Source organism: Gymnodraco acuticeps, unplaced genomic scaffold, assembly GCF_902827175.1.
Source record: "Gymnodraco acuticeps unplaced genomic scaffold, fGymAcu1.1, whole genome shotgun sequence".
Taxonomy (NCBI): domain Eukaryota; kingdom Metazoa; phylum Chordata; class Actinopteri; order Perciformes; family Bathydraconidae; genus Gymnodraco; species Gymnodraco acuticeps.
This window is the reverse complement of record NW_022992222.1, coordinates 435,422-455,208: the sequence shown is the minus strand read 5'-3', so window position 1 is coordinate 455,208 and position 19,787 is coordinate 435,422. Positions and strand designations below refer to the sequence as shown.

At 39.9% G+C, this 19,787-nt stretch overlaps 1 protein-coding gene across 1 annotated transcript; it reads right to left on the bottom strand.

The window, feature by feature from the left end:
* Positions 1 to 13,291: 13,291 nt before the first annotated feature.
* Positions 13,292 to 17,957, bottom strand: LOC117539725 (transmembrane protein 151B-like). The gene is made up of 2 exons (XM_034205993.1): positions 17,495 to 17,957; positions 13,292 to 16,995 (listed from the first exon to the last, which is right to left on the bottom strand). The coding sequence occupies exons 1-2, from the start codon at positions 17,567 to 17,569 to the stop codon at positions 15,586 to 15,588; spliced, it is 1,485 nt and encodes a 494-aa protein (XP_034061884.1). The 5' UTR covers positions 17,570 to 17,957; the 3' UTR covers positions 13,292 to 15,585.
* Between the last annotated feature and the right edge of the window lie 1,830 nt (positions 17,958 to 19,787).

Here is a 19,787-nt window from a genome sequence, read left to right as displayed (position 1 = left end):
ATTTGTATGATTCATCAAAGATAGCAGAAAAACATGCATTATGTATATGGAGGGGACTGATAGAGGATTACTCACAAAGTAGGCTACACAGTAAAAGTACTTCATTTTATTTCTGGTAGAAGTCAAACTAGTAACGAGTCCAACAGAGTCAGTTTCCTTAAGAACTTGTGGTAAAACATATTTGTATCACTCGTCAAATATAGCAGGAATGAAGAGCAGCTGATTTGAAAAAACAAAGGCGAGAGATGGCGCAGTGACCGCAGTGCAGAATCGCTGTATAGTTTAAATCTCCTAACAATGTTGTCCATTTTAGACATAGGCTTATTATATTTACAGCCCTTAATAACATTCATTTTCTGGGCTCAATATGTGTCTTGGCCGTTTTCGTTGTGATCGCTAAATTCACCTTTCCCTTTGTTTATAATATTATTATGGAAGCAAACAAGAGACAGAAGTATTTGAATTTTATCAGACACCGAATTTATAGCATTGAAAATAATTACTTTGAAAATCATGTATCTGAATTTTTTTTGCTCCGAATTTACCTATGTGAAATAAAAATATAAAAATACAAGTTAAAAAAATGTGAATGTTCAAATTCAGATCCCAAAAATTCAAGTGAATACAATTCGACGTCAAATATTTCGATGTTTAAAATTCGATGTAAAAAAATTCGGTGTATAAAATTCGACGTCAAAAATTGCGATGCAGCCTCATCCGGGCTACTCAGACAGGATAAGCAATCGAGTCCGAATGCAATCAAACCGACTTCTGGCCTATCAGAGGCAAGCGGAAAACCCCGGGACAGTGCGGTGAAGCCCAATGCTGCAAACTGTAGGCGATGGATGCAGATGGGAGCAATTCCCGTAGACCCTATGTTAAAATGTCCAACTTAACATCAGAAAATGAACATGTTTCTAGCCTGGATCCACAAAAACATATTCTGTATATAGTTAGATTCCCCCTTCATGACAACGGGACTGCTGCTCCTAGCTCCTCTCTGCTAGCTCCGTTAGCTCCGTGATGCTACAGCGGCTCAGCTCATGAGGAGAACACTACTTGAACTCGGCCGTGTTTGTTGTGTTGGCTCCTGGTGGACTATTCGTCATGCAAATATAGGATTTATCTGCGGTTGAAACAGACCGTCCATGAATGCAGTTTCTTCGGTAAGTCAACCCTGCGTACTTTATGTTATGTTACTGGTGTTTTTATTAAGCTAACGTTAATGAATGTTTAGAGTTGGGTTAGCATTTGAGCAATCGCAGCTCCATCTGTGCTAACGATGCTATGCGTAGCATCCAAGAGTGTAAAACATTAAGTGGGATGCTACTGTATACCAAAAGGCTTCTGTGCGAGGTTGCTAAAATAAAGTCATCCTTGTACGTTGGATAGTTAGTTTGCTAGTTAGGTTACTGTATGCATTGTTAAGGTTCATTTCAATTCGCTATGCTCTACTATAGCATAAAATAGACTAGCTAACGTCAACGTATTGTTGAAGAGAGGCTTAGTGTATATTAAATCAACCTCACAATGAAATGTGTGTATCTTTAAAATATGAACGTCACATTTCAAGATAATAACGCTCCCTTAGATATTGTAATATGGTTTGTTGAACTGGAGTTATGTATTGCAGCTAACCGCCTATCCGACGAACGACCCAAACATTGTTGTTTTAAATATTATTACCAATGCCTCTTTTAATTGTATTATCCTCACACTTGAGAAACAGCCTTATCGTGGCTGTACAACGGAACATGTAACTTAATTCCTGCATTTAAGAACGATGAATAGCGTAGTCAATGCTTTAGTGACAAGGAAATGATTTGTTTAAATATGAGATATGACGTTATCTGTGACTTCAGTGGAAATGAAGCTTATCCATTGCATTGCATTTGTTCAATAGGTTTGTGTCTAACCCTTACGTGTGTGATACATATGAATATGGCATATGAAAACAAATTAATTTGACTGACTCATGAAAACCTCATCCAAAGTAATAGTAAAATAAAAAGGACCTACACAATAATACTCAATCAAACTGATACAGTATAAGGACTGTGATATCCAGCCATTTCTTAAGTATAACAATAAGATTATTACCTGTTTTTAAAAGAAGATAAAAAGTTGTTTGCATGTAAAGAAGTCTGTAACCCACGCATGTAACTTTACATCTGTTTGTTCAAAGTGTCCTTAAGGTGATCCAAACAGGCTGGACCAGAGGAGGAGAGACAGATCTGGACTCCTAACAGCAGAGAACTTCAGCACGGATTCCAAGGTACACCTTTTTCATACTTTACAAAGAATGCATAAAGTAATGACTCTAATACACTGATATACATGCCATTAAACATGACTGAATACTAGATCACCTACACATCAGTGATGTTGAGTGTACTTTCTTAGAAAAAGGTTACATTTTACCAAGCAACATCACTTTTTTGTTCAACTTTCACATTTCAATGTATTTAAGGCAAATATTATTGAACATAGTGAGAACTGCGACCCTTTGTCTTTCAGTGAGACAACCGGACAGAGCAAGCTTCTACAGTTGCACTAAGTTTTGGTAACAGTTAAATATTATTTTAATAATACATTTATTTCAATGTTGATGAATTTAGAACGGTTTATTCATAACCTGATTATCTTTGTAGTACACTATTGGATTTAAAAAACACATTCAAATAAGAAAATCATTATATTTATGAACAAACAAACACACCTCTTTCTTAAATAACACACTTGCTCTGCAATAATATGTTTCTTGATATTTCTGTTAGGAAAGGACATGCCTGAGAGACAGGACTGCTTCACCATGTTCTCTTTCTCTGAGGGTCCAGAAGAACATCCAAGAGGGAAAGGAGAAGCTGATGTGATGAGATTTAAGAGCAGTACAGGACACTAAGAGACACTTGTATTGTAACACAAAGACCTGCACACTGAATAGTTTTCTAGTCTACAGGAACTTCATTTGTGTTGTTTTGTGTTTTACGTTGCACCTCAGAGACAGTGTGATCATTGTCAGGCCTATAAAGTTTGGCAAAAAAAAAAGTCAGCTGATCAAATGCATTTGCCTCACTTTATGAGCATCACAATACTTGTGCCTTGTACCGCATAAATAAATGGTGCCAATCTTCAGTCAGATGTGAATGTGTAATTTAACATTTTCAGTAAGAATAACGGACAAAAGGAGTGAAAATACAATTTATTGAAATGTGAAATGAAAGCTTTAGCGCAAGTTCAATAAGGAAGACCTAACACGAGTCACTTACACGTCACTCTATGGCTCCCTTCCCCCCTCATTAAATACGAGGGCGTCACCCCTCAGCAGCCAATCGCTGCACATGCTAAATTCCTTAAATGCCTGCTCTTCCTCCCTGTCAGTTGTCATTGCAGATGATCACACGCAATGGTAGTTGCAATACAATACTCCTTCTCGTGAGAAAAACCGTAAGAAACAACTAGCTCAAGATGTCCAACTCGGACAATTCGGAACACGAACCTTCTCTGGAAAGTCTCCGATCCCGGTTCGGCTCCCCACAGCGGCTTATCAACAGAGGCAGACTTCCTCATCGCCCGGCTCCTGCAGCAGGGCTTTCCCACAGCCCCAGGCCTCACTCTCTCTCAGCTGCGAGAGCTCTCGGACCAGGTCTCCAGCGTAGCTCCCCAGTCCGGGGCAGCAGCTCCAGTCAGCTCCCCAGAGAGCAGGGCGAGGACGAGGCCGCAGCCGCGGAGGTAAAAAAGGGCAGGAAGTCGAGCCCTCCAGGATCCCGTCCCCCTCCAAAAATCCACCCCTTCTCAGGCTCGCCAGTCCGGGAGCGTCACTAACACACCCCTTATGGAGAGTAGCGCGGCCGGCTCCCTGCAATCCCTGGCTAGCTCCATGATAGCTATCGATGCTCGCCTCCAGACTCTGGAAGACTCCGCCACAGGAGCTTCAACTTCCGTTGCACTCAGGTACTAGTTTTAACGAAAATGTTTGCACTCACCCTTACACAGGGTTGGGTTGTAACGGAATACATGTAACGGTGTTACGTAATCAGAAGAAAAAAATCAGTATATTCAGCTGGTGTTACATTTGAAAAAACGAGTCATCTGAGTGCAGTTACTTTCGTAAACCTGAAGTGAATACTTATTGGAATTATTGGTGGAAAGTTTCCTCACAATATGTAATATTCATTACCGGCAGAACCGTGTGCACAGCGCTGCAGCGTATCTGCGAGCGAGAGATGCAGCGTGTCCGTGAGGCCCCGCCCCGCACGCAGATGAGAGAGAGAGAGAGTTCTCTTTCAAAACATATTGGAAGGTAGAAACGGAGATGTTTAGATAAAACGTGGAAGATAACGTTTATGTAGCATTTATTTATTGTCGAAATGATGACATTTATAACGGGATCAAATCTAACTGAATGGCCTGCTGCTGCCGAATGCATGGGGCAAGTAACTGGGAAAAGTTTTAAAAGTGATTACATCGTTTCAGATAATAAATAATAATGATAATGTATTCTATTTAGGGGCGCCTTTCAAAGCACCCAAGGACACCTTACAATGCATAAACTTTTCCAAGGAAAGGTTTTAAGACGGTACAAAGAATGTAGTCCGGGTGAGTTTTTCTTTTTATGTGCGGTGCAGATGAGAGAGCTGTCAAGAATGACACTAAAATGTTGTGTTTGTGCTCTTCATAAGCCATTAAAACAGTAAAATACGTGTCTCCCGTTCACCAACACATACCCATCTGTTATGGAAAAGAAAGTATTCTAAAGAGAAAGAAGAAAGAAAAGATAAAAAGAAGAGGAAAGAAAAAGAGAAGAAAGGAAGTATTCTAAAAGTAATCTGCCACTGGTACCGGCGGGATTGTGGTTAGTTTCTGATGCGCAGAAGAAAAATCTGGCCCACCCTAAAGTACATTTCTGCTTACGCTACTGGTCCGCACAGCAGCAACAACCAATCACATGAATCTCTTGCCCCCAACACACAAAGCAATAGCAATGTTAAAACTAAGTAAACTGGAAGAAAAAAAAAAAATCCCCAACAGGCAAAAACCTACCAGTTTCACCCACTGCCTCCCTCCATGCCTTGCTCCTCTGGTTTGTATCCCGGTAGATGAACAGAGACTGATCATACAGCACCGGGTGATTCACTACCGCTATAATGAATTTTCCCTCAAATTTTTGGAATATGAGGAATTACCTGCGTAGTCTCTCCCAGCATACACGCGGTCTGATTGGCTAGCGCTTGTACTCCGCTCCCTGCTCCGGCCCATTCTGCAGCGTCAATAGCATCATCCCTCCAGATCAGTTCTCCCTTCACCATGCTTCAGTGGATAATGCAATAAAGATGATCAAGTTCACAGGGCATGGAGCTCGGCTCTCCAAAGCATTACCGATGCCTTCAAATCATCCCCATTCATCCGTCTCAGTGGAACTTGTTCGGTATTAAGTGGGAGTCCAAACTCTATCTTCGCCGTTCGCCTGACCTTCGGGTGCAGAAGCAGCCCCCGCATCTTCAATTCCTTCTCGGAAGCGCTCTATTGGATCCTGCTGAACATCGTCAGAATGCCCTCCGTCCTTCACCTACCGGACGACTTCCTCCCCATAAACCCGCCACAGGACAGCTCAGGGATCTCACTGGCCAAGCTTAAACACTGCTTCAGGAGTGAGGTGTCCCTCTCTCCAAAGAGAAAACGTTAGGTCCCGACACACGCTTAGAGTTCTTAGGCATCATCCTCGACTCCATAGACATGTAGGCGTCTCTCCCCTCCGACAAATTGCAGCGCATCCGGGACATCACCAAGTCATACTGCGAGCAACAAGTTATCACAAAACAACAGTTGCTCTCCCTTCTCGGACACCTCAACTTCGCCATGCACGTCATCCCCCAGGGGTGGTCGTTTATCTCCCGCCTCCTGGACGCAGCATCAGCGGTCGACAACCTCCATGACTGCGTTTTCTTAGACGAAGGCTGCCGCTCAGATCTTCGGTTCTGGTCCCTCCTGCTCGCCCACTGGAACGGAGTTACTTTCTTTTACGATGGCCTCGTGCGTTCCTCTGACTCAATGAGGTTCTTCACGGATGCCGCCCATCCATGGGTTTTGGGGGTTTCTTCCAGGGAGAGTGGTTCGCAGGGTCATGGCCCCGTCAATTTCTACCCCAAGCAAGTTCTCACTAAATCCAGCCTATCACCCATATCATACCCGGGGCATTCCTTCAGGATAGGTGCAGCCACCTCTGCTGCTAATCAAGGTCTCTCTACCTCATCCCTACAACAACTAGGACGGTGGTCCTCCTCCGCCTTCACAACCTTCATTCGTCCGGACAAAGCCGTGCTCTGATAGGCCAGAAGTCGGAGTTGCATTAGGGCTCGATTGCTTATCCTGTCTGCGTAGCCCAGATGATGCTGCATCGCAATTTTGGACATCGAATTTTATACATCGAATTTTTTGACGTCGAATTTTTTTCACTTTAATTTTTGGGATCTGAATTTGAATATTCGAATTGTTTTCACTTTAATTTTTACATTTTTATTTCACATAGGTAAATTCGGAGCAAAAACATTCAGATACATGATTTTCAAAGTAATTATTTTCAATGCTATAAATTCGGTGTCTAATAAAATTCAAATACTTCTGTCTCTTGTTTGCTTCCATATATTATCACCGCTTTTGTTTTGAAATCACTTCCGTGAGTTTTGCCCCGCCCCTCGCTCCAATGACCATTTGACCATTTAGTAAGGTAAAAAGCAAAAAGGCCTCTCAAACGCTCTTCCGTTTACGTGTTTAATAAAGAAAAACAATTGGACGGTAGATACACGGATTCTAAAAGATATCACTTTATCCTTTAGTTTTTCTCTTTCAGCTTTATAGATGTCACAATGTAATAAGATATTATGTTCCACATTTTCTTTAACTCCACAGTTCCCACACTTGTCACTGTCACTTTTCCCCATGACATACAAATCCGTGTATCTACCGTCCAATTGTTTTTCTTTATTAAACACGTAAACGGAAGAGCGTCTGAGAGGCGTTTTTGCTTTTTGCTTTTTACCTTACTAAATGGTCAAATGGTCCTTGGACCGAGGGGCGGGGCGAAACTCACGGAAGTGATTTCAAAACAAAAGCACTCGTTTGCTAAAATCACACTTTGAATCACTACAGTATCCTACTGAAGGAACGGCGATTATTATAAACAAGGGGAATTTAGCGATCACAACGAGAACGGCCAAGACACATATTGAGCCCAGAAAATTGATGTTATTAAGGGCTGTAAATATAAGCCTATGTCTAAAATGGACAACATTGTTAGGAGATTTAAACTATACAGCGGTTCTGCACTGCGGTCAACTCAGCCGTCTCTCGCGTTTTTGTCTTCAAATCAGCTGCTCTTCATTATTCCTGCTATATTTGACGAGTGATACAAATATGTTTTACCACAAGTTCTTAAGGAAACTGACACTCTTGGACTCGGTTCTAGTTTGACTTCTACCAGAAATAAAATGAAGTACTTTTGCTGTGTACTTTGTGAGTAATCCTCTGTCAGAGTCCCCTCCATAGTACATAATGCATGTTGTTCTGCTATCTTTGATGAGTGATAAAAATATAATTTTACCATTAGTTCATAATGAAATTAATACTGTTTGACTTTGTATTAGTTAGCCTGTAACGACTGAATCAACACAAGTGGAGGACTCAATAGCACGACTCAGAGACAGAGGCTTAGGATGCAAAAAAAGTATTTATAGCCAAGGTTCGGTACACGGGAGATCAGTCAATAAGGCTAACAAAACAGATGAGGAGTAGACAGGGACCGGGTCAGGACACGAAGCTGGGTCAGGTACACGTGGAATCAGATAGGCCTACTATGAAAAATACTGCTGGAACGCTAGGAAGAACTAAGACGAACTGGCACTGAAGGGAATGTGGATGCAGACTTAGTAGGCAGAGGGAGAGATGATAATGGGGCACAGGTGAGGCTAATTAAGGAAGGGAAGCAGGTGGAGTTCAATCAAGGACAGGAAAGCTGAGACTGAAATGAGAGAAACCACAATGAAAACAGGAACAATAACAAAAACAACATGCTGGCTAGGCCCTTACAGTTAGCCTACTACTTACAATACGTTGAAGTACTTTTACTGTGTATTTTTTTAGAAATACTCTGTCAAAGTCCCCCGCTGAGAACAAAATCAAGCCACTTCTGCTAAGTTTGATGAGGGAATTCTTTTTTGTTGCCATTAGTTCTTCGTGAGATTGATCCTGTTGGACTCAGTACTAGTGAAACTACCCCCACAACTATGAAGTACTTACTGTGTACTTTTCCAGTACTCCTCTGTCAATGTCCCCTCGAGAATGCATGTTTCTCTGCTATTTTGAATAAGCGTTAAAAAACCTTTCTTCATGAGACTGATATTGTTGGACAGAGTATTTTAAGAGGATGGTAGACTGCACAATGACACACTGTCACTCTTGTTGGCCTCTTATGATACTGCTGTCTTTTAATATAGGATTATTTCTCAGCCGCTAATTCGTACCTCACAGATTCTTCAGCCTCATCCTTCCATCAGTCCCCTGCAGTCAACGCATCAGCCTCCAGCACACTTCCAGTGTCTGACTCCAATGATATTGTCCTGATGCTGTAAGGGTGATGCCCCTTGATCACACAGTGCCAAGGACCTCATATTATGTCTGTCATTAATGTTAGATCACCCATTATAACAATTTGCTTTCCTTTTTCTCTTCTCTTAACTGAATAGCCCTGTCTTTAAGTATAATACAATGTAAAGTCCTTTTCCTGCACCATTTTAAGGCTTCAAAACAGGCATTTTTACTGGATGTGTTTGGAGAAATGACACAATCAGTGGCCCAGAATTGTACTTGATAAACTCTGAATCTTGTGGTGCTTGAATAATTACACACTGGTTAAGCCGGCCAGGTTATATATGCCTTTTTTGGAGCCCTTTTTTGCAATATTTATTAAAATGTCACTAGTTATTTAAACAAACCATCAATATTTTTTATTAACTTCAACCAAAGTCAATTTAAATAGCGAGCAAAAATTGTTTAACTGCCATGCATGTGTGTTTGATATAGTTTACGTTCAATTTCAACTATTTTAGGCAGAGAAACGTATATTCACTAAACCTTTTTTAATGATTTACTATAATTTAGAAAGGTTTTTGTGAGAAATCATTTCAAAAGTAAACTTATTTTTCATTTTATATTTACATTTGAAATGTTTGCACACAACATTATTAATGTATACATTTCTATCAATTTAAAAAAAATTATGAATCCATTTATTTTATTGTATTTCCTTGAGGCTAGGGAAGATATCATGTAGTTCAACATGCAAATGTTCTAAGGCAAGTAAGTATACGTATAACATGGAAAAGGAAATAAAATAGGTTTCATAGGAGGATGTGGATTTATTTTCTCTCACCTTGTAATTACACAATCAAACCCTCATCAAACTTAGCAGAAGTGGCTTGATTTTGTTCTCAGCAGGGGATTTTGACAGAGGATTTCTCAAAAATACACAGTAAAAGTACTTCAATGTAAGCTAACTAATACAAAGTCAAACAGTATCAATTTCATTAAGAACTAATGGTAAAATTATATTTTTATCATTCATCAAAGATAGCAGAAAAACATGCATTATGTACTATGGCAACCCAGTCTCACGGCATTTCGTGTTCACCAACACGATTTTTAATCTATTGATTCGTGTTCACCAACACGATTTGCCCCTTTTTTTCGTGTTGCACAGCACGATTTTAAAAGCAATGTATTTCTACTGCCTGCAGCACGTCTTTTTCTCCGGTCGGGTCGTGGGAGACCGGAAGCTGTGTGATTCATAAAAACATGTTCTTACTCAATATCAAGCCACAATTATTGCTTTTATTTTAAATCGTATAATTTCTGACTTTTGTTGCCGTCTGTGAGGAAAATAAATGGGGCTCAGAGCCTCAGAAAACTGAAATCTGTATTTTTAAATATTTGTTTCCTTCTAATTCGTTATTCTTTTCAAAATAACACACTGTTATTTACTCACCAATAACACACAATTATCCTTGCTTTTATTTATTGGTTTAATTCCATAATCTCAGGCTTTTTTGGCGTCCGTCAGGAACTGAATTTCAAAATAAACATAACCGGAAACAGACGTAGGCCTATAAGGGACATTTTGAGCATCATTGCGATTGTCAACATTTCTGAGTTTAGGATGGCCGAAGACACTACATTACCCATAATCCCCAGCTATCGTTTAGGACTACAGTCCCCGTAAGGTTACGCAGAGCGTCAAACAGCTGTGTGAAATGGAACGAAACCACGCCAGACTATCCAAAACTGGAATCGAACGCCCCCCCCAGAACTACACAGCTGGCAAAATGTCTCTACTGAACGTTTTCGTTTTCCCCACAATTAGAAGTTGCCAGTATTAAACACATTGGTGTTATCAAATGTAAAACATATAATTAATAAATGGGTGAAAATCGCTTGTGTCCATAATGCGCAGCATTAATACCCACATGACAGCTCATTGTTACTTTGTAATTCTACTCCACTACAATTCAGAGGTTAACCTGGTATTTTTACTCCACTGCATTTATTTGAGTTACTTTGCAGATTCTGATTAATTATGTGAAATATAAACAACCCTTAAATCAGACTTTAGTCACACCTGAGTAAAATTCAGGTAAGGTGATTGTCAAGTGCCAACAATCAGGAGAGATATTTGATAGTTGGTGCTTGAGAAGACTAAACATGTATCTGCAATTGACATGAATGGAAACGAGTAATAAAGTATATTCATTACTCGTTATTCTCTACTAATAGTTAATTAAAGACTGTATATTATGGCTATTTTGCACATCCCTTTCAAGATTTTCAAAGGTTTATTGACATATCATATACACAACTACGGTGTAGTTATGCAATGAATGAAACACTTGGGTCACAGGTTCTTCAACAGTGCATTACAAGACATCTATCAATATGTGTGTACCTCCACCATTAAACTGTCACATTTATTTTCCTCACAGACGGCAACAAAAGTCCGAAATTATACGATTTCAAATAAAAGCAATAACTGTGGCTTGATATTGAGTAAGAACATGTTTTTATGAACCACACAGCTTCCGGTCTTCCTCGACCCGACCGGGGAAAAAAAGACGTGCTGCAGGCAGTAGAAATACATTGCTTTTAAAATCGTGCTGTGCAACACGAAAAAAAGGGGCAAATCGTGTTGGTGAACACGAATCAACAGATTAAAAATCGTGTTGGTGAACACGAAATGCCGTGAGACTGGGTTGACTATGGAGGGGACTGATAGAGGATTACTCACAAAGTACACAGTAAAAGTACTTCATTTTATTTCTGGTAGAAGTCAAACTAGAACCGAGTCCAACAGAGTCAGTTTCCTTAAGAACTGGTGGTAAAACATATTTGTATCACTCGTCAAATATAGCAGGAATGAAGAGCAGCTGATTTGAAAAAACAAACGCGAGAGACGGCGGAGTGACCGCAGTGCAGAATCGCTGTATAGTTTAAATCTCCTAACAATGTTGTCCATTTTAGACATAGGCTTATATTTACAGCCCTTAATAACATTCATTTTCTGGACTCAATCTGTGTCTTGGCCGTTTTCGTTGTGATCGCTAAATTCACCTTGTTTATAATATTATCACCGCTTTTGTTTTGAAATCACTTCCGTGAGTTTCGCCCCGCCCCTCTCTCCAAGGACCATTAGTAAGGTTTTTAGTAAGGTAAAAAAAGCAAAAAGGCCTCTCAAACGCTCTTCCGTTTACGTATTTAATAAAGAAAAACAATTGGACGGTAGATACACGGATTCATACAGCGTACTATTCAACGCTGTGTGATTTAGTTTGAGTCTAGCTATCATGATTTCCTACCTTCTGTTTATTTCTTTATAAATATTAATTGTGATTGTCTTTTGAACTTTATGATACTCTTTGCCTTTCGGGTCTTTCTCCCACCTTTTCTGCCAGATCTCCATCCATTTTTTCTTAATTACTGCTTTTCCAAGTTGAACTGGTAATGTTATTTCCTTTTGTAATTCACTTTTTGCAAATGTATCAGCTAACTTGTTCCCTTTTACCCCCTCATGTGCAGCCACCCAGCAGAACTGAAGATCTATACCACCTCTGTGAAGTCTTAACAAGCTATGGTTAAGTTCTATGACTATATCTTCTCAGACAGTTGTTGTTGTTGTTGTTGACTGTATGCTTTTTATTATGGATAAAGAATCTGTGCATATCACCACCCTATCTGGTCTGACCTCTTCAACCCACTGTAATCCTATTATTACTGCCAGCATTTCTGTGTACACTGATAGTTGATCTGACGCTCTTTTGGAGATCGATATTTTAAAGTCTGGGATGTATATACCAACTCCAACACACTCTTCCTTGTTCTTAGAACCATCTGTGTACATTTTTGAGGTAATTGTGATAATTATTCCTGAGGTACTTGTTTTGATTCCTACTTCATTTATTTGCCACTCTCTTTTCTTTTCTAGAATACTCATATCTACCAAACCAACACTGCCCAATCCTCAACTTTATAATGAAAACTAAACCTTTTTCTACTGAATGACAAATGATCTTTTGCCTTTTTAACTGCAATTACATTAACACAAAAAACATTAATCATCACCAAATTTCATTTAACACCCTTTCAAACTGTAAATATTGTATCAGACTACTGGTATACATGAAAAACTGCAGTAAATATACAAAGAATAGACACTGAACATGTATTGTGTGTGCCAGGTGTGATCCATGTGGGATGAAATAAACATGATTCTGGAATGTGCCATTTTGCATGACGAGTATCGGCTACTTTTACATTTAGTACGTCTTCAAGTATATTTTAATGCCAATTCATATACTTTTATACTTTTACTGAAGTACGATTTTGATTTCGGGACCTTTACTTGTAATGGAGTATACAATTTAGTATTAGTATTTTTATTTAAGTAATAAATCTTAGTACTTCTTCGTAAAACCCAGCACGAAACCTGCTCTATATTTCTCTATAATGATTGATATATGTCTGTCAGTATGCCTGAAATGAAATGAGATGTCTCTTCTGAAGACAGAGCTGCTGCTAAGTCACTGCATATGATTACATTGCCTGGTTTATTGTCTTCTATCCACCAAAGTGTATATAGTATTGCCATCATCTCTGCTACAAGTACTAGGCTTATTGTGCTTATGTTGCAAAACAATAAGTGAAACAAAAATCAAATTAACCATTATTTCACAGTTATTTATCTGCCATATTGTTTTAAAGTATAAAAATGGTAAACTGTTACAGTATAACTCACCAGAAAGCTAAATCCAGACATACAGTTCATTAGGTGTGACAGGGAGTCAGCATGCAACCACCTTCATTCGTTTTATTTTTTACAACTGTGCTATTCCAACAGCAAGTTTTCTAAATGTGTTCAGTCAGAAATGTTTGAGGATCCGAGCCAGGACCATGTTTTAAACATACATGGACTTCCCAAAACATATTTTCCAGCATAAGATCAATTTGAATACATCATTGAAAAGGTAATCAAGTTATTAATACAGCCCATTTGGTTATGAGGATAACATCATTGAACAAGAAGCATTAAGTGGTTGTTTTATGTCTGAGCATATCAATATATCAGCTTGAATACTTTATCATTTGAAGGGAATTTACATCAACATTCAGCTTCACTACAATTCATAATGTCTAGTCAAGTGCATAATACTGGTGTCACAACAATGTAAGAACAAGTTTTGCTAGGATGCATACAATATGTTCCTTAAAAAAGTCTTATAAAGGTTGTATGATGTCCACGTGTAAACATAAGTGTGTTTGCATCCTTGCATATCTCCCTGTAAACTCTTCTCAAAAGAGTCAGGGATGAATCAACATCTTTAGGAACATGGTGACATGTTGGTGTGTGCTGTGCTCCACCACTGTCTGAGCACATTCAATACACTTGACGGGGAAATGTTATATTTTACAGGTAAAAAATTGAGCATTGTTCCTTTACTATAGACATAATGAACATATACTACAATATATCATATGCTGGTGGTTTACATTCAGGTATGGTTATTAACACGTTTTCTTAGCAGAATGAAATCATGCAAATGTGAGTATATATTGTTCTTTTTGCAGTGACACACACACTGTGGTTAATGATAGTGATCGATGTGACATCCACCTGTGTGGTAGACTGAATGTAAACCTGTCCTTGTCTTTTCTGACCACAAGAATGTGGTGACATGTATGTGTTTGTACCACAGTTGTCGGCGTGTTTAGTCGTGGCAGTAGGTAGAAAAACAATTACATTGCATTCACTGAAGACTGACTTTAATCCGTTTTCTGGATTAGTTGATACAAATCAGGTGCCAGATGTTAGATCCAAATCCCAACCTCAATATATGAGCAGAAATATTAGTCACAGGAAACTGGATTTGATTGACCCAACTTGAATAGTTGCATTAAAAAGATTAACATATTAAACTAATACATTCAATTTGAAATTATGCTATTCAAGTTGAGCAATTAAAATAAAAACTATTCAGTTTCAGTTACACAAATATCTTCCCACCCCTACATTGGAGGTTTGTAGGACAAAATGTTTCAAAAACAACAACTGTAAACATTAACATCCAAAATAAAGGCGAGTTTCTCTCCGGAGCTGCCATATAGCACCAACAGTCAACAGTCAAATAGGGAGAAATCAATTGTAGAATAAATACATCAGTTATAACAAATTCTCCATCAAACAGAAGCCTTGATAAACTAAAATGCAACCAAACACAATTTGCTTCAAATAAAGGGCACAAGAAAACAGGTTTATACCAGCTTTCTGGCAATGTAAAAGGCATTCTGGGGAATGCACCAAGTCACTAACATAAGTAAAAATACATTTAAAAAGTAGTAGGTACTCGGTAAAAAGTAAAATTACAACAGTTCCCTGTGATGTAAAATGTCATAGATTCGTATAACTGTGAGTGAATGAGAGTATCCAAGAGAACGTTTGTCTCTTCTGGATTGGAGGTTTCAAAGTTGACCGATGTCTCTCTGTAACATGCATTAGCCCAACATATTTCTCTGATGTTCCTCCTCACACTTTTCACTTTTTTTTCAAAGTTATTGCTGTAAAAATCTGACTGGACTGAATGATTGAGATGTCTAAACCTGCCCGTCTCGTCTGTGGCCTCGGAAAAGGTCTTATGAGGTAACTACAGCTTCAGTTTGATATGTGTGTCAAACAAGAGACCTTGAAAGCTATGGCAAGGATGTCCAGTGTAACAGTCTGTGTCTGCTTGGTTGTCATTGGAAGCCAGACAGATTTATTTCTTCCATGTGTGTGCATTGTAGGTTTACATACCACCATCGCTTTGTTCCCCCTCACTAATCACTGTGATTGCTTTGGTGATTCTCACAATCAGGATTCAGGAATTTGCTTCAGGTAGTGTGCCGATACAGCATTAATCGGTGTACCCCACATTAAGACGTGTTCACATAGTCTGTTTCTGATGTCCAAAGTGTTTGTCTGCTACAGAAATGCTACTGTTTTGTCAGTTGTCATAAGGAAGTCTCCACACAGGAACCATTTCTGTGCAAGGACCTGTGGTTGTGGCAATTCTCGCTACAGTGGACGATGAGCACTGGGTAGCAAAGTGCGTCCTCATATTCTGGGGGTTCCTCTTCATCTGTGGCGGGGCGCACTGAGAGACAGCGGGTATTTTCGCTGGGGCTCTCCTGGTCGTCCAAGCTCCCGCTCCTCCAGAAGCAGCTGCGCTGGGACCCGTAGCGCCGCGCCAAGGAGAAGCGGCTGCCGCTGAAGGGGATGCGGGAGCTGGCACCGGTGCAGATGCTCAGGGCACTCCTGGAGAACACTGAGGAGCAGCTGATGGCTCGGTGGCAGCGCTCACAATTCTGACGGAGCCCGTTGAAGCTGGACGGGCATTGGGCTAGGTCCATCAGGCCAGCCTCCGAGTAACTGGGCACCAGTTGCTGGTTGGACCTAATGTGCCATTCCAGTTCCGTACTGTCAATGGTATTAACACGAGGGATACGCCGCCAATATGGCCGATCATCACATGGCGTCACAGGGATGTAATCGTACCCAAAGAGCTTCTCAACGCGGTAGTGGACGTATGCAGTGTGATACTCTGTGAAGACCCTGAGAGGCCAGGAGAAAGTGAAGAATGAGGCGAACCAGAAGACGTAGTGGGACAGATACCAGGGGTGGTGGTCTGGGTCGGACAGAACCATGACGTACTCCTTCAGGTCAATGTTTTTCAGGTGCATGCCTTCCCTGGCTTCCATGTAGTCATCAAGGCCCTCATTGTCGGTGAAAAACCTGGCTCGCTGCGTAAGGTAAGAATTCTCAGACTCTACGTTGGCGAAACTGAAGCACTTGGTGAAGCGCATCTTAGTGAGAGCTGACTTCCCCAAGCCCAGCAGCTGTTTGGAAACATCTTTGACGTTACAGTGACTGTAGTCAAATTCTGCTTCTGCCACATGTGTGTTGACACGTTCGTGGTAAACCTGGGTACTAGTGTAGGCGTCTCCATTGCGATAGCGCGTGACTTGCCGGGTTCTGCGAACATAGTGATAGCTGATGGCCTTCCACCAGATGCAGGGCTTGGCTTGCTGCATCCTTTGGATGCGCTCGTAGATGCCCTCCACATCCACTTTGTGCTGCAGCTCGTTCTTGACATGACAGTGCCAGCACTCCACAAGATAGACCAAGTAGAGCATTCCCAGTAGGGCCAGTGGGATGTAGATGTAGCCATCAGAGCAGGGACTGTCATGGTACATCATGGATTTCCCTTTGAAGGCACTGTCAAAGGTGAGGCGGGTCACCTTGGTGACATGACACCAAACCATGGCTCCCATGCAGCCATACATGAGTATGGACAGGAGAAGGCATTTCCAAAAACTCTCCCGGCATAGTGACTTGCTCAGAGACTGCTTCAGGGGTTTTTGCTGTTGAGTCGAAAACAAACAGACATAACAAAAGATGAAGTCATACAAAACTGTTATCTTATCATTAATCATCTACCTTACATGTAATTGATAACGGCAACACGTTAAGCACCTTTCGGGTCCTGTTACCCTACCCTTAAACCAAAAATGCCCTTGTAAATAAGAAGAAGTTTATTCAGCTCTGTAGAAAATTAATGTCATTTTATAAGCGCTAGAGGGATATATGCTGGCTCACTACAGCAGATGTGAGATGAAAGACAGGTAAAGATGTTAGGATTATAATCACGTGGCCACCCATTTTACTCTGCATTTATTAACGTTTAATCTCAACATTCTGCTATTCTGAACTGCATGAACATTATTATTAAACCAACATCCCTGGCAATCTTTGACGTGCACTAACATTCTTCAAACATGGATCCATTATTGGCTGCGACAAACAGAACACAACAAAAGGAATGTGGTAATGAATAAGCCATGCTAAATGATAGTAGCCTACCTCCTCTCTGGTGTCCTCCTCCAAAACGGTGGTGCTGCTTTCACTCGCTGTCGCAGCCGATGCTGGGGGGGACATGGTGCTGGGAATCTATTGATAATAATGGTAGGGCGAGGAGTAGGGAGAGATGTTACTATGTTGTTCTGCAGAGACGCTCAACCAAGATGAGCATGGCATGTGTTATCATGTGGATACACTCCACCTGAATACACTCGATGGAGGCATGAACGGTAACAAATAAACGGATCTCTGGTGGCTGAGAAACTAAAGAAAAACACGGCGGAGGTGTCTACAGGAAAGCCCGCATCCTTCCCTTCTTCTGTTCAGCTGTCAATAGCGCAGTAACATGACCGTAAATGATGCTGAATTAGCAGGTAGTTATTAAAAAATGAACATGCCCTGCCCCCCCCCAGGGCCTCGTGTGTGCGGGGGCTGACGGTGCCGTTACCGGGCTGCAGAGCTGGTGCTGAGGCAGGTGCACGCGGAGATGTTGTTGCATAGGCTAAATCTGTCATTTAAAGGGAAAGTCCACCCTAAAACTTAGTCTTTAAGATTCCACAGGAAAAGTAATTAATTTTCATCCACAGGTCAGTTTTTAGTGTGGGATTTGTTTTATTTTTATGGTGCACAATGGCACTTTTTTTTACAATTCAGTTATTGTCCTACCAATTTTTTTGTTCTTCTTTTAAGAAATTATTTACAAAGCATATAATCAAATAAACCCAGATACATAGGTGAACTACATAACAATCGACAAATCAGGAAAACAATTAAATAATAATAAGTAAACAAATGGAAAAACATAATGGATACTTTACTAATACTCAGGTGTACATTAATTTTCAGTTCTTACCTCTACTTATCACAGGTGTTTCCATACACTGTGTGAAAGACACTCCTCAACATAACTCTGACTGACAGATGCTGAGCTTCATCCAGCAGAAGGACCTCCTCTTCCTCCAAACCCAAAGGGATCATGCTCATTTTCACAACACATTCAGACAACAGAGTGTCTGCGTTTTTGTGATTTTTTTTCTAATTTGTTACACAACTCTATTAGGTTAGTTGAAAGCTAACAACTAACCTAATACAGTTACATGAAATGTGTTGAAATAATACATTTAATTAAAGCCAACCGTTCAGGTTTTTCAGTATATTTGATGTTTGTGTTATAAGCAGTAAATCTGCACTGTTATGGTGATTTCTGATGGTGTCTGATGTGCTGTTTGCTGCAGCAAAGAGAGAAGCGAAAACTACACCATTTCCGGATTTACAATTAAATAAATAAATCAACTGTTGCGTAAAGTTCCACTTAGTATATAATAATAATAATTATAATAATAATAATAATAATACATTTACATAATAATAATAATACATAATTTTTATAGCGCTTTTCCTGGTGCTCAAATACACTTTACATATAAATCAGAAACCGAAACAGTAAAAAAAAAAAAAAACATTAACAGTAGTCGTAATCCAAGTGCGAGTAAAGTGTGTGTGTGTGTGTGTGTGTGTGTGTGGGGGGGGGGGGGGGGTTGTTGATCAGAGTTTGAAAGCTAGAGTAAAATGTGTTTACAAGAATTTTATGAATATAAAATACCAAGGCAGTTTCCAGAAACCAGTGTAACAAAGTCTGCAGCACTAGAGCAATGAGACCGAAGGATCAACACATTAAAGCAAATAAGGGGGTGTACAGTTGCAGTTTACATGTGGAATTGATTATATGAAGCAAACTCAATTAAAGATCAATATCATTTTAAAAAAACGTAGAAAAACATGCATGTTCTCATAATTCAGCAGCAAGCCATGAGAGATACTTTGCTAATATCAAAATCACATGAAATTCTGGGTCACAATTATGCGTACAACATCTTAAAAAAATACAAAAATGATTTCGGAGACCCATTCACAGTCTTGGAGGGTAACACTCTTTAGTTTTTAGTGTAGTTGCTTAAATTAAAATGTCTTGCTTGTAGTGATAAAGATGCAGGCGTATAGCATTATGTAGAAACCTGTTACACCTACTTAATGTGTTTTGTTTTATACATTTTGAAATATATGAGAGGCTTCAAATGAATATGAATGCATTACATCATTGTCTTATAGTTTTTCAATGAATTTGAATGAAAACACTTGGATGGTGATTTGGTCCTTTTCCAGATATTGTTTTCACAAAAGTGTTTGTTTTGTCCTGGTGTAATTCGAAATGGTAGACTATCTCCAGCCTTTGGACTACTTCCTGTTGTGTTAAGCTGCTACTGCTTTTCCCAGGGTCTCCTTTTCTGATGACGAT